Genomic DNA, 16,631 nt, shown 5'->3' on the forward strand with positions numbered 1-16,631 from the left:
CTTTAGATTTTTTGAAATTGAAATAGAAAACACATTTGTTAATTGTTTTCACTTTTAAAAAACACATTTGCTAACTTCACAAATTTTTGAATGGTGAGACTTTTATTTTTTATTTTTATTTTTTTTAGCTTTAGGTTTTTTGAAATTGGATTAAAAAACATGCTTGCTAATTGTTTTCACTTTCAAAAAAATCTGGCTAATCTTAGAATTTCTGGAAATAAGAAAATTGTGATTTTATTTATTTTCAAAACAAGTTTCATTCTTTCCTACCACCGTCACCCTTCCATCTTCGCTTTGGCAATCACCTTTGACCACTCCCTCCTTTTGATAACTTACTATACTTGTTTTCATTTTGAAAAATGACATACAAATCTATTTTATAAACTCACTTTTTAAACCCGGTAATGTATAATATAAAAGAAATGAATGGTTGATGATTAGAGAAACTATTAGAAAAAGAGTTGACTTAAATATTCTAAGGTAATTACAAATACACTTCCTAAGATTTATTTAAAATATAGATTGTCCATTTTAATTTTGAAAATTACAAATACCTCATTATCAAATTTTTGTATTTAACATAATTAACAGAAAGATGAAAATTTTAATCATTCTCCTATATAATAATAAAATTATTTGAATTGTTAATTAAAATATATTTATGACATCATTAAAAATAATTAATTAATTTGATAATTTATTAATAAAATGAATTATTTGTTATGTAATTAGAAACTTAAAGAGGCGAGATGTAATTTTTAGAATCACAGAGAGCAATTATACTTTAAGCAAATCTCAAGGAGTGTATTTATAATTTATCAATATTTTAATAGAGTGCTATATCATTGGGCTTGAAAAATAAGTCTTAACTTTTTATTAAAGTAGCATTAAGAGTTCATTTGAGATGTGGGTTGGTTTTTTAACTTTTTGACTATTTTGTCTAGGGCTAAAAAATTTCGTTTAGGATGAACTTTTTGATTTTTTTGACTTTCGTGAGAAAAAAAAAATAAAATTATTATGGTTTGGATGTAACATTTTATTTTATTAACCTTTTAACCTATTTTGTCTTTTTGTGACTATTTTAGTCCCAAACCATTATGCCAAATGAGTGCTAAATATGCTATTTATTGTAGTTTTTACAAAAAAATAAAATAAAATAAAAAGAATAAAAAATAAACATATTTTATGTTCTTTGTACATAGGGAGAAAAAAGAAAAAAATAAAATAACCACAAGTTCATACACACTACTTCAAATATTGGGTTTCTAATCATTTTAATTTAAATTGGCACAAGTTTTTCAAATCTCAAAATGAATATTCTTAGGATTATCACTTCTTGAATTTTTTAGGGCTGTAACAAGCATTTGGAGACTTATTTTCAAACTTTATAAACCTCAAACGAATGAGAATAATATTTGCAATTAGTTAAAAAAAATTTATTCATGACCATATGATTCAAAGTTCAAACTCAATATATGTAGTAGCTAGAGTCGGGGGAATGATGACTTGGCCAAGGGTGTAGGCGTTAAGGCAAGCTTCCTATGTTTAGAGCTTTTTAGTTGATTTTCCACTTTGTAGACGCTACATGATTGACACAATAGGAGTTCATTCTACCCAACCGACTGAGCAACATGATGCAATAGAATGACCAATGGAAAGAGAAGCACCTCAATATCAACCCTGGAACCGGTTTGCGAAACCACAGAAATCAATCCTGATGGCTCAACAAACAGCTACATAGATTAGATCTAACTTGACAGTGTGTAGGATGCCTTCCAAAATTTATTGATCCTTGAAAAAGCATAGCAATTGCATCGAAATCAAACCTAATTCAATCATCTAGATTTCTGAATTACGATTTTCAAAAGTAAAACTGTGTAGTGACAATGAAATTACCATTACTCTCTGTGCATATTGTGGCAGCAAATTTACAAACAATATCAAACTCACGTCAACTAATCTTTTGGAATCTTTCAAGTCTTTGCATCAGAAAAGTTGTATACAGAAAAATAAATCATACAACCACCTAGTATTACACAAAGCTGTGGTATAAAAACTCCAAAACAGGAAACAAATCAGAAGACTTTTTAGCAACCCTTAGGCCTAGAGTATTTTGGGGGAAGAGATGGGCACCTTTCATTCATATGCAGGCATGGATCTATCGTATTGTGTCCGGGTAGTTCCATTCGATACTTCCCTCGAATTTGGCAGTAAGGGAGCTTCACAGTGTCTGCGCTATTGCACCACTTTGGCATGTGGCTTGAATTGTTCTCAAAGAACTTGAGAGCGTAAGCATCTTTTATCTGTAGTTTGGACAAGACAAATTAACAAAGCAAAATAATATGTAAAATACCTGACCTGGGTTTTACATCCACAAAACAATCAATTTCAGTTGAACATCCATATTTATCCATACAGCTCAAGTTTATTTTCATGATAGTAAAAATAAATGATAAATTACATAAATAGTTCCCAAAGTATATCATTGATTTCATTTTGGTCTACAGTTTTTAATTTGTATCAGTTACATTCCTGAACTTTACACATTGATTTAATGTAGTCCCCTATCCTACCTATCGTCTAAAAAAATTACGAAAAATGCTTATGTCAGCTTCACATAAGGCATTTGGAGAGCATTACAAGGAATTTTGCATTTTCCAACTAAATGAATCATGAGACACGTGAAAGGAACATTATTTACAAAATAAAATGCATCCAAGACTTTCATTTCATTACTGAAAGTCGAATACATAGGGTGTTTGGCAATTTGAATGATAGTATTTGGTATATAGATGTGTCAAAATGTCGTTTTATGCCCTTCAAATGCTTGACATGAGACTGACATAAGCATTTTTACTATGTTTTTTAGACAACAATTAAGAAAGGGGCTACACTGCATTAATATGTCAAGTATAGGGATGCAATTGAATCAAATTAAAGATTAGGGATCAAAATGAAATCAAGGGTATACTTTATTTGTGTAATTTACCCTAAAATAAACTAACATTCTTTTATTTTTTGTATGTAAATAAGTACAAAGCAGTGCACATGCAGACAATAATAGTTTTATTGAGGAAAAATTTGTCAATAATCATTCAATGCAAACTTAGGTGAAATGTGAGGGTGCAGTCATGAGATCTTCCAACCTCGTGCAAATACAATAACATAGTTTAAACCATCTGAATACTGGATTTAATATAAGCTAATTCAATAAATAATATTATAAATAAAGAAAAACCATTGTATTGATCGTGAAACATTAATTGGATGCAAATTTGAGACTTTGTTATTTAAATTAATGAATTGAATAATCACAACAAACTCACCGTAAACTCCGTAACTTGAATGGAGTTTGCAATTGGATCAAACAACCTTGCTTCCTTGTACATTTCCAGAATGAAAACAACACATTATGTGGACTTCCCATCACTTCATATCCAATCATCCTGCTCAGGCATTGTCAACAATATATCAAAAGATAACCCACACCTTTCAGCTTCTACAAGAATTTCAGGAAGGTCAAGGCCCTACACAGAAGTTCAATGTCAAATAAAATATTTGAACAAATAAAGACAGTAAACATTTCATCTATTTTAAGATTACAACAGAATTTAATGATGATATTAGTTATTGTATATCACTCCCTCCAGACCAACGTCTAAATTCAATGGCTTGCTGGTTAGGATCAAACTATCTGGTCTAGATTTGGTCCAAGAGATTGTTAGTTAATCTCAAGAGCTGCCAGTACCAATACATTTCCCAAGTGGTCTTTGATGACAAAACAACCTTCAGTCTCTTTATTTGGTTGATATGTCTAATGGATTGAGTTCGAGCACGAACAGAGACTTAGAAGATGGGAATTATTGGAAAATTGCACACATACCAGAGGTTGGGATTGTGAATACAAAACGTGGCTATGTGGAAGAAAATTATCTATAGTGAGAGAGGAGAGAGCTCTAACCATATTGGATCACCACCACATTTAGAATGCTTGTTATGTATTTATTTCATGTGCTCTTGGTACTTGATTTGTTGTATTCATATTGGGATCAAATTTTTCTTTATTTATTTTTTTCTTTTTCTCTATTATAGTTTTGTTTTCTTAGTAGATCGGGAGCCCTGTTATTTGACCTCCTAACTCTGAGTTGGTAACTTCACAAATTTTTTAATTGGGATTGTAAATCTTAGGGTTCGTTTGGTGAGGTTTTTATTTTTATGATTATTACTATTTTTGTTTTAGATTTAAAAAAATTTGAAAATTGAAATAAAAAATGCTTTTGGTTAGGGGTGATAAATGAACCAAATAGCTCGAGCTTGACTCGTGTTGGCTCATTAAAAACTCGTTTGAGCTCAATTCGTTAAGTAAACAAGCTTTGAACACATTTTGGAGCTCTTTAAAGTTTTCAAACCAAGCTTGAACAGGCAGTTACTCATTCGGTTTAGTTCGATAAACCTAAAACTATATAAAAATACAAAATTATTAGAGTTCGGTTCAACAAAAGCTCGTTTGAGATCGACTCAAAAATTAAAGGAACTAAGTTTGAACAAATTTTAAAACACATAAAGTTATTAAACCAAGCTTGAAAAGTATACTGTTCGGCTCTTTTTTTCTTTTTCTTTTTTGAACAAGGAAATTAATTGTTTGGCTCGTTTATCACCCCTGCTTTTGATAACTTACCAACTTTTTTTTTTTTTTAGATTTTATATGTTTTGAGAATTAAATATACCAAATATGCTATTTATCTTATTATAGTTTTTACAACTACAAAAAAAATAATAATAATTATAAAAGAATAAAAAACAAAGAATAAATGTATTTTATGTTTTCTCTACGTAGAAACCAAAAAAATTAATCACATGTCAAGTTTGAGCAAAATTGCCAAGTGTCAAGTTTAAGTGAAAGTTACGGGTTGAAGTACAAGAGATTAGTGAAAAGTTTAGGTGAAAGTGCCCAATTGTTAAGTTTAGATTGGATAGAAATTTGAGTAAAGAATATAGGCCTCCATTGTTTTGAGTAAAATTGATAAAAATTTGAGTAAAAGAGTGGAGGGAATTCATATTGATATGAGCTTTTCAAGTAGAGGAGTGAAGAGGGTTTTGGGAGATTTTTTTACTCAAATTTGAATGTGATATGGGTATTGATGAAAAGCTTGAGATGCCCTAACATATCTATGAATTCATATTTTTACATATTCAGGATGTACATATCCAGCATTCTTGTGCTTAAGAGAGAGAAAGAGGGTTTGTTTGTGTGTGAAAAAATCGAGCTATTCCAACCAAGAAGATAACAATTACCTAAAGCAACAGATATAAGAAGACACCCAAACAGGCCATTATTATTCTTTTATATATATCTCTCTCCTATCCAACACCCATTGCAATTATTATTCCCATAAACTAGCAATGTTTACTGAATCAGATACCCATTCATGCAGAATTACAAAAAAAAAAGAAATAAAGATAGAAAAACTAACCTACGATCGTCATCGGGGAAGTTCTTTGACTACCGTTGCTAGAGAGAAGTACCACTCAACTCCAAGAGAGAAGAAGAAAAAAATCAAAGGGGCGAGAGACAAAGAAAGTGTGAAACAGAGAGATTTTCATTCATACACAAATACAGATACAGAGAGAGAGAGAGAGAATGGATGGGAGAGTGTTGAGATTTCTATTTATGTTTCTGTTTTTAGGGTAATTCTATTTACACACTACAAACCCTCTTAGTACACACCAATTACTCATTGCACACCACAACCAATTTTAATTTTCTATTTTTCACTCAATACACACCATCAATTTTCGAATATTTCCAAAGTATCCTCATCTTCTCTAACCATAACCCTAACCCTAACTCTGCCCCACGACCGCCGCTGCCATCAACCGTTGTCATTAGCCATCCTACCTCTTTTTGCCGCTATCACCCTCCGACCGACACCATCCCCCTCTTCTGTTTCCATCTCCAATCCATTTGCGCCCCTGCCACATCAACAACTTGCATTGCCCTTTCCTTCACGGCTAACACTGGAACTCGTATCTCCCCCACCTTGTCACCCCTCTCCAGCCCCGTTGGCTACCCTCTGCCGCTACCCATCATCTAGATCCCCTCCACAGCGCGACTCAGCTCCACCACTCCATCATTCGATCTGCAGTTGCAAGAAAGAGATTTGGGTTTCCAGATCTTGGGTTTGAAGAGCAGAAGAAAAAGAAGAAGAAGGGGCTACGGGTGGAAATAAGGGGAGGGAGGAGCTGTAATGGGAGAGGGAATAGCAGTGGAGTGGGGATTTGCAGAGAAGAGGCGCTGACTGAAGGGGATTTGGAAAGGCGACGCTGGCTTAGCAGCAGTGGCAGTGAGGAGATGTTAGGGTTTAGGATTAAAGTTGGGATGGGGGAGATGGGGATGGCAAGGGATGGGTCACCGGAGCTAGGGATGGCGGAGGAGGTGCAGCCGAAGTTGATAATGGCTATGACAGTGACAAGTAGCGAGCAGCGACGACAACGGTTAGGGTTAGGGTTAGGGTTAGGGTTAGGGCTAGTGGGGGTGGGTTGTGTGGATTGAGAAATTTGTGTAAAGGTTAAAAACATAATTGACTAGAAGGATAAAGATGTAATAAATTTTTTTATGGACATGGTGTGTGCTGAGAAGATTGGTGGTGTGTAAATAGAATCACCCTTATTTTTATTTTATTAAAAAAAATGACAAATAAAATTTATTAGGTAACTTACACTGACACCCCTAAGGTTTAGTCCAATTACATCCCACCCCTTGACGTTCTGGAAATTACATTCACACCTCTATAGTTAATAGTCTCATTTCAAAAATCCCCTACTTATATAAAAGGCAACAATTCCTAGTAGAGAAACAAAAGAAATTACATTGAAAAAAAATAAAATAAAGGAAATGAAAGGAAAAAAAAAACACAGAGAAAGTAAAGTAAAGCAAGAAAAGAGAGAGTGCATGAGTTCAATATCTTCATTCCGTCTAAATAATTACAATGACAAGGGGTTAGTGTAATTTTCCAAACGTCAGGGGGTGATATGTATTAAATCTAAATCTCAAGAGTGTAAGTGTAACTTACCCAAATTTATATGACATATTGCTTCGTTTATTTATTTATTTTCTTTTTCAAAGAAATAATTAAAAAAAAATTTAAATCAAACTTGTTTTCCGAGAGTGTTTTTACTATATCCATCCCTCCTCCTTCCCATTCAATTGCTACCTATAGCCACCACTACTCACTATAATCTACTGTCAGAGTGTTTTGTTCAATTTCTACTTATAGCATGTAGAATTAATTTAAGAAGTTGAATTTTTTTACTTATTTAGAAATTGGGAAATAATACTTTTAGTTTTTAATTTTTGATTATCAACTTTTAACTTTAAAAAAAAAAATTACACCAAACAAAAATGTGAGATTACTTCATACAAGAATTGTAAAATATTAACGTTCTCTTTGTTTTCGTGAAAAATATTTATTAAAAAAAATGTTTTTATATATGTACGAATGATTGTATTAATGATAAGGGTGAAGGTGGAAGCGAAGGTAGCAAGTGTGGTGTGGTCATGGGGTGGCAAAAATGGTAGTGGCAACGGTGGTGGCGATGGAGGTGGCAATGTAGTGGTGGAGGTAACGGTGGCGATGGTAGTGTAGTGGTGTTAGTAAAATAGAAAATTTCATATAAGTGAAAGTTGTAAAATATAATTACAATTAAGTGATAAACTTTATAAAAATATTAATAATTAAAATTACAAATTTTTTTCATAAATTTGTAATATGTTTTTTAACTTACCACTTAATGTTAATTTTCCCTTAGTAAAACCTTAGTCTGAAAAATAATTTTTGCCTTTCATAAATAGAAAATAATTTCCAATCAAATAGACTGTGTTGTAGTGATTTAAATTGTTCATCTTATCGGTTCATACAAAGATCGGCCCAACCCCTCATAAAGCCTAAAGCAGAATCTCAATATGCAACACTTATTAAGCACGTGTCTTTTTTCCACCAGTCTTAATGCATTTTTCTTTATTAAATTATACCTCAAGATTTATGTGTCTCAATATTATCACATGACCTAAGGATGCATTGAGTCCCTGTGTATATATAATTAATTTAATAATTATAATAAGATGATTTTAACATATTTGTTTTTGAAATGTGGACAATATACCTGTTGTCCATTTTCCAAAAATAAATGCGAAAAGCATTTAAGTTTCGTTTGTTTCAATGTAAAATATTTTACACTTAATCCTAAAATATTTTACACCTAAAAATATTCTTTATGTAAATTGATTTTGAACACAACAAAAAACTTTATTTTTCGGTATTTAATTGACACTTGAAACAAAAAAAATTTACTCTATGCATTGGGTAGAAACCAATAAAGTTCCACCCTTTCACTTTTGAAAAGTTTAATGTGTTGGAATAGCCAGGTTGAAAGTGAATTTTCCAAAAATTGACTTACCAAATCTTTAGTGGCAAATTATTTTGGAGACTATGACCAAAAATAGTTTTCTTAAAAACATATTTTACTTACTCCTTAGTTATTCAACTGAACAATAAGAAATATGTAAAATATTTAAAACAAAAGACATTTTTCGTCAGAAAAAAAAAAAGAATATATAAAATATTTTCTTTATACAATTTGTTTTCTTTCTTTTTGGCAACCAAGAGATATTTAGCTAGTACCACACACGTGGGAGTTTAAATTCAGTACAATACCATGTCACCATTAACTAATAATAAAACAATTAGGAGTAAACTCACTATTCAAATATAATTAAAAATTCAATAACTATTACATCTGCCTAATGCACCGAAAACTCATTAAATAAATTACTAAATATTCTGTTCAAATGATAGCATAATTAAAAAATAATAATTATAATCAAACATCACATTATATATAATCAAATAATCCTTCAATCATAATTAAAATAATGACATAATTAATATCATAATATATCATAACTAACAATATAATAAATCATAATTGAAGACATAAAAATCGTAACAAAAAATTGCACACAATTGAATTTCCATTAAGTTGTGATATTACTTGAATATTGATTGGTACCAAGTGGGGCCAGTAACAACACCCCCCACTCGTCTTTTTCTATTTTTTATTTGGTCAAGCAAGACGCCTCCATGTGAACCACAAAAACAAATTCAACAGGAAGAAAAATGAGATTTCACACATCAAAACGAGTAAATGCCCCCCACCTGGATCACTGAAACCCCCAATTGAATTTCAACATTACAAATCCCCAATTTTCAAACTCACTACTCACCTTTAATCACAAACTCAATTCAGAGTTTAGACTCCTCCCTTCAAACCCAACCAAGGCTACTCTGCACCAAAACACATATTTTTTTTTAAAATGGCTGAGTGCAGTGTTCCATCTACTAGCCAACTTCGCACCCTTCCTCCGACAAGAGGTCAATTTGTTGACTGGAGTTGAAGAAGAGATCCAATACATCAGAGATGAATTTGAGTGCACGACAGCTTTCTTCAGAGTTGCCGATGCTATGGAAGAGAACAACACCGAACTCAAAAGTATGGGTCAAGCAAGTCCAAAAGCTGCGTACGACATTGGAGATGTTCTCGAGTTGTACATGCTTCGCCTTGGACATCGTCATGGCACTGGATTTTGCGGTTTTCATGGTAAGGTTTCGTGCTTTATTAAGACTTTAAAAGCTCGTCACCAAATTGCTTCGGAAGTTCAAAGAATGAAGGCCAAAGTCATTGATATTTCGAAGGGACATCAGAGATACCATGAAAGATATGGTATGTTAGAGCAAGGCTCAAGCTCAAGGTCCACTGGTCTTAACACAGCATGCCATGATTATCGTGGCGATGCCCTTCTACTCCATGAATTTGAGCTTGTGAGCATTGACAAGCCCAAATCGCAACTAATTAGGTGGTTGATGCATGAAGACCCCAGACTCAAGGTGTTTTCTGTATCAGGAATGGGCGGATTGGGCAAAACAACACTCATTAAAAAGGTCTTTGATGATGCAGTTGTGAAGAATCATTTCCAGAGCCATGTTTGGATCACTGTTTCTGAATCCTTCAAGATTGAGGTGCTCCTAAAAGGCATCATCAAACAACTTTTTGAAGAAATGGACAACATGGATACCAACAGCTTGAAAGGGATAATTAATGCTTTCCTGCAACAAAAGAGGTATGTGCTTGTTTTCGATGATGTATGGGATATTTATGCCTGGCAATCTTTAAGATATGTGTTTCCCAATGGCAATTGTGGGAGTCGCGTAGTGCTGACAACCAGAAATGTAGATTTAGCTTCTATCGCTAGTGTGGAATATTATCGTGATGTCTATAATCTTCAGCCCTTGCCTCCTGAAGAATCCTGGACATTGTTTTGCAGGAAAACATTTATGGAGAATTCTTGCCCTTCACACTTGGAAAGACTTTCAAAAGTCATCTTGCATAGATGCGAGGATTGCTGCTTGCAATTGTGGCAATTAGTGGTCTTTTATCAACAAAGGATAAGAGCAGTGTGGATGAGTGGACTAAGATCTACCGTAGCCTTGCAATTGTTTCATTGACCATTGGAGATTGATTCGATTATGGGCGGTAGAAGGATTGTAGAAATGAAAGCAGGAATGACGGTAGAAGAAGCTGTTGAGGCCTACCTCAATGAGCTAATCAATAGAAGCTTAGTTCAAGTTGTAGAGATGAGATCAGATGAAAGGATCAAAACGTATCACATCCATGACCTTTGGCATGAAATTATTGTTTCCTGGTCAGGCGAGCAAGAGTGTGGCCCCAAAAGGTGCGGCGCTTATCAATCCACAATCATTTGGAAAATACTCAACAAAGCAAGTGTTTCACTCTAGGAAGCACGGATACAGATACGGGATACGGATACGATACAATACGGATACGGCGATACAACAAAATTTAAAAAACTAGGATACGGGTACGGCGGGGATACGTTCGTAAAAAATATTATTTTAACTATTTTTAGTAATGCAGTATGCATAAAAATAAAACCTAAAGCAAAAGACAACTTGATAAAGAAGAAAGATTCCTATAAAACTAAGAGTCTTCAAGGTCAATAGCTTCAACTTGTTCCCCTTCATCAGTGAATATCACAAGACCTTAGCTAAAGCCAAAAAACCATTCTTAAATAAAAATTTCAGCAAATATACTTTTTTAAGTCATCAATGATAGCCTAGGAAGCACGGATACGGATATGGGATATGGGGATGTGGATATAGCGATATGTCAAAATTTGAAAAAGTATGATACGGGTACAGCGGGGATACATTCGTAAAAAAAAAAAAATTATAATTTTAATAATGTAATATGCATAAAAATAAAACTTAAAGTAAATTAATAAATAAAGAGAGGGATTCCTATTAACCTAAAAGTGCTCAAACATTCATAAAACATCCAAAACTAAAAGCAAAAGCAAAAGCAAATGCAAATGCAAATTAAACATCATCCTTACATGCCAACACCAAAAAAAGAATGAGAGCAGAGAGAAGAAACGTGAGAGAGTGAGAAAGCGAGAGAGAAGTGAGAGAGACAACAAGGATACATCAATTTGACAAATTCTATTACTTTAACTCTCACTATATTCCTCTTATCAAAGAACTAAACAAAATATTATAAGTAATATGTAACTTCGAGTATCCGATACTTCAAAATTAAGTATCCGATACTTCAAAATTAATAAAAAATTAATTAAGAAGTATCCGATACTTTTAAAAAGTATCCGATACGTATCCGCGAGTATCCAAGGAGTATCGGTATCCGATAAGTATCCGATACGGATACGTCACCCTTTTTGAAGTATCCGTGCTTCATAGGTTTCACTCGACTTCATTCTTTGCTTATGTTCAATGCAACAGATTCACTGTCCAAGTTCTCCATGCTTGCATCGTCAAATGATGGTCTACAGTTGCTAACCGTGCTAGACTTGAAAGGTGCCTTGTTGGAGACATTCCCAAATGAAGTCTTGAAACTAATTCAACTCAGGTATTTAAGTTTGAGGGGAACCAATGTAAAAGTAATTCCGAAGTCGATTGGAAAGCTCCAAAACCTGGAAACATTGGACCTTAAAAATACGTATGTCACTGAGTGGCCTGATGATATCCTCAAGCTACAACAACTTCGCCATATCTTGTTGTATCGCTACAAACAAGATCTTGTTCCTTCCATTTGTTTTCAACACCATTGTGGATTCAAAGCCCCGGCGGAAATAAGAAGTTTGTCATCCTTATAGAAACTTTGTTCTATTGAAACAAACCTTGATAATGGGACCATTTTACTAGAAGAGGTAAGGAAGTTGACTCCATTAAGGAAATTACACATTGAAAAATTGAGAAATGAAGATGGGAGGGTCTTATGCTCGTCCCCTGAGAAGCTTAGTAACCTTTGCTCATTAGTTGTTCGTGCAATAGGAGAAGACGAAATCATTGATCAGATTCTCATTCTTCACCTCCTCAACTTCTTCGAACGTTCTACCTAGTAGGAAGTTTACAGAAGGTACCGCATTGGATACCTTCATTGCACAGCTTGGTAAGAGTAGCATGGAGTAAGTTGAAGGATGTTGATCCACTAGAATCCCTTCAAAGTTTGTCCAATTTGGTTGAACTTCAACTTCGTCAAACATATGAAGGGAAAGAATTGTGTTTCAAGGCTAGTGGATTTCAAAGACGTGTGAGATTAGGACTTGCTGGATTACAAAGATTGAGATGGGTGAAAGTGGAGGCTGGCTCAATGACTCATCTTGAAGAGTTATTTATCTGTGAATGTAAATTGGTAGAGGAGTTACCCTCTGGCATTAAACATCTAACCAACCTTAAATCTCTTTATTTTGTTGATATGTCTTACGGATTGAGTTCAAGCTTGGACAGAAACTTAGAAGATGGGAATTATTGGAAAATTGCACACATTCCAGAAGCTTGGATTGGGGACACAATATTTGGCTCTATGCAAGGAAATTATCTATAGCGAGAGAGGAGATAGCTCTAACCATATTGGATTACTACTATATTTAGAATGCGTATTATGTATTTATTTATTTTGACATGCTCTTGGTACTTGACTTCTTGTATTCATATTGATATCAAATTTTTGTCTTTCTTTTCTTCTCCTTTTCATGTTTTTTAGTAGATCGGGAGCTTGCTATTTGACCTCCAAATTTTGATCCTAGAGAGTTGGTAACTTCACAAGTTTTTAAATTGGGATTATAAATCTTAGGGTTCGTTTGGTGAGGTTTTTATTTTATTTTGCTTTAGCTTTAAATTTTTTGAAAATTGAAATAAAAAAAAACCGTTTGCTAATTGTTCACTTTCAAAAAAACTGGCTACGGTTCTCAAAAATTGAGGAAATAAGAAAAATGTGGTTTTACTTATTTTCAAAACAAGTTTCATTCCTTCTTAAATCCCTCACCCTTCCGTCCTCTGGCCAACCTCTCCGCTCCTACAATCACCTCCGACCACTCCCCCCATTTGGTAACTTACTATACTTGTTTAGATTTTGGAAAATGATATACAAGTTTTCTAAACTCATTTTCTAGATTCAGTACCATATAAAAGAGATGATTGGTTAATGATTAGAGGGAATATGAGATCACAACTACCACATTTTTCTTCAAACGTTATTCAATCAAGCCAATAATTGTGATTTTTTTTTTTAGTTGAATTTCTCTCAAGTTTGAATTTCTCTCAAGTTCATGCCCAAGGGACCCATCACAAGTCCATTTCAATGATTCGAACCATTCATTTTGTAAGACCATCAATGTATATTATCCGTGAAAAAAATTTAATCAATATAGTAATCGTAACATTCTTATTTTATTACATTACGTTTGGTGAGGTGGTTATGGACAATTTTGTATTGGACAACTTCTTGGCTTTTTTTTTTTTTGATTGGCACCAGAATATCTGGATCAAAGCTTGACTAATCCGAAGGGTGCATAGGCACTCGGCAAGAAGTTTCTTGCAAGTGCATCAGGGTTAATGCAAGGGTTTTCTTCCAATCTGATGGCCTCAATGAATTGTTAGCACTTAAGAGATTTCGATCCCTGAATCTTGGAGGGGAACAACTCCAAGACCTAAGGCCTTACTACCAGGCCAACCCCTTGGGGTTAACTTCTTGGCTATTTTTTAAACCAATTTATCTCCAACCTTGATGGAGATTGTATAGAATGAATGAGGTCTATTTTCATGACTCATTGATGGACCTCATTCTTTATGGACCACTGCTTTTTTGTGTTGGTATCAAATTTCATTATCAGACCATCTTTTAAATGTCTCTTCTATTTGATCTCTTTATTCTTCTTCTAACAATAATGGTAGTGCACAGAAAAGTATAAACAAAAGCGTATGAAAAAAATGAATTTGTGTTGTGTTTTGTTCATTTTTAAGTGTGCATATTTGTATGTGAATTTTTTTCTCATGCACGTAGCATTGCTCTTATGTCTAACACTTTTACATAGAACCTTGTAAACGAGTCAAGTTGAACTTACTAAATAAGTTGTGCAAGTTTGACTTGAAAACTTAATGAACTTGGCTTGTTTATATTTCGAGTTGATCTCAAACTAAATTTAATCAAATGAATCATGAGGCGAAAAACAAAAAATGATTTAATGCTATTGAAACAGAATTTCAACCAGTCCCATTCACCAGTAAGGCTAATACCGACCAGTTCCATTCTCATACTAAAATAGTTAATATAGTGATAGCAATAAAATCAAAGCTCCTAAATTAACCACAAGAATTGAATTAATCAAAACCAGCTACAGTATCAAGGACTCTGCACCGACTAGGTTGCTATCTATCTGATATAAACTCTCAGGTCTAAGTTTTCCTTTTGAAATGTCATCTTCTATAAATTCTCAAGCATCATCTGAATTTGAGCATAGCTCAAGTGGATGTACTTTCAGGTTTCTAGAGGGACGTTTGGCATTCAAGCTTATGGAGAAACGTTGAATGCCCCGTTGTACTAACCCTAACATAATAACCCACTAACATCATACTGAGTGCTCCAAAAAAAAATGTCTAAGCATCATCTTGTAGCTGATTATCAAGATGTAAATAACAAAAAATCAGAATTTCAATAGCTTTCTTTTCTCTCCTCTTATTTATCTATTTTATTCTGCACAACAAAAAGAACAATAGTGTAGTGTTAAGGCAATAGAAACCTTGATTTCAGCTCTGAATGCAATTTCAACATATGACGTGGACTCTAAAAGCCTAAAGAACAATGAAATTTCCAAATTCTAACTTTTTAATTGTGCTATAAACAGCAATGAAATTAACATTACTCTCCATGTGTATCGTGGTAGCAAATTTACAGACAACATTAACCTACATTGACTGATCATTTTGGAATCTTTCAAACCTTTGCATCAGAAAGATATACAGAAAAATCAATAATACAAAAACCTAATATTATACAAAGCAGTGGTATAAAAACTCCAAAACGGGACAACCAAATCAGAAGACGTTTTAGCAACCCTTAGGCCTAGAGTATTTTGGGGGAAGAGATGGGCACCTTTCATTCATATGCGGGTATGGATCCATTTGATACTTCCCTCGAATTTGGCAGAAAGGGAGCTTCACGGTGTCCGCATCATTGCACCACTTTGGCAGGCAGCTTGAATTGTTTTCAAAGAGCTTGAGAGTGTAAGCATATCTTTTATCTGCAGTTTGGACAAGATAAATTAACAAAGCAATAATATGTAAAATTCCTGACCTGGGTTTTACATCCACACAACAATCAATTTCAGTTGAACATCCATATTTATTTACCCATACAGCTCAAGATCATTTTGGTGATAGTAAAATGAAAGATAAATTTCATATATAGTCCCTAAAGTATACCATTGATTTCATTTTGGTCTATAATCTTCAATTTGTATCGAAGAGAGAGAGAGAGAGAGAGAGTACCTAAAGTAATCTGGCGAGAACAATCGTTGCCACTTCTTCTTCTTCAGTGGAAAACCCAAGACTTCCTTCGATTTCGATGAAGCTTCATTCTGACTATTCCCTTGATTTCATCATTGGGGTTTAGGGTTTTAGAGGTGAATGAAAATGGAGGGTCGTAGGTATCTTCGTTCGGGGATTGAGATTGGCTTAAAAAACTAGAGATACAGAGAAAGAGAGAGGAATGTGGGATACACGGTGAAAGGAGATGAATGAGTGTTTAGAGTAACGACATTTTGCGCTCACTTCTCAACGCTGCTTTTGGTTAAAGATTTGAAGTAAAATTAAAAAAAAGACAAAAAGAAAATATAAATAAAATATATTTATATATATATATATATTTCTTTTCAAATCACTTTTTAAATTTTTCAACTAAATACAAGGTGCTAAATTACTAAACCCCTCAAATTCTAACTCATTTGTAAATTCTCCTTTTGAACTTCAAAATTTAACAGTTAAGTTTTTCAAAGTATTATCTTATTATAATTAATATTTTTGTTAATTTTTTAAATTTTTTAAAAAAATCATATTATGTGTAAATGACATGACCCATTTATTAAAATTTTAAAATAATAATATCTATGACACAAAGAGTTATTTTAAAAAATTAATAAATAAATTTAGATTATTATATTTTTTTTGAACTTTGTACAATGTTTGAGTTTGGGACACTAA

The 16,631-nt window shown here is 33.3% G+C and overlaps 1 protein-coding gene and 1 long non-coding RNA gene across 3 annotated transcripts; one reads left to right on the forward strand and one right to left on the reverse strand.

Annotated features, from left to right (window-relative positions):
- Positions 1-1,878: 1,878 nt before the first annotated feature.
- On the reverse strand, positions 1,879-16,210 carry LOC114300461 (uncharacterized). 2 transcript variants are annotated; one of them, XR_014336570.1, is made up of 4 exons: positions 15,921-16,210; positions 15,526-15,673; positions 3,327-3,527; positions 1,879-2,303 (listed from the first exon to the last, which is right to left on the reverse strand). It is a non-coding gene; the product is annotated as an uncharacterized LOC114300461 (long non-coding RNA). The 2 variants fall into 2 exon arrangements; XR_014336571.1 differs by having other exon boundaries at positions 3,327-3,446; positions 15,921-16,206.
- LOC114300462 (disease resistance protein RPM1-like) lies at positions 8,637-12,241 on the forward strand. Its single transcript, XM_082880110.1, has 2 exons — positions 8,637-10,841; positions 11,832-12,241. Exon 1 carries the CDS (start codon positions 9,522-9,524, stop codon positions 10,560-10,562), a length of 1,041 nt encoding a protein of 346 aa, XP_082736236.1. The 5' UTR covers positions 8,637-9,521; the 3' UTR covers positions 10,563-10,841; positions 11,832-12,241.
- Positions 16,211-16,631: the final 421 nt, after the last annotated feature.

The sequence above is a fragment of the Camellia sinensis genome, chromosome 7, assembly GCF_055761805.1.
Source record: "Camellia sinensis isolate YWXY chromosome 7, ASM5576180v1, whole genome shotgun sequence".
NCBI classification, from domain to species: domain Eukaryota; kingdom Viridiplantae; phylum Streptophyta; class Magnoliopsida; order Ericales; family Theaceae; genus Camellia; species Camellia sinensis.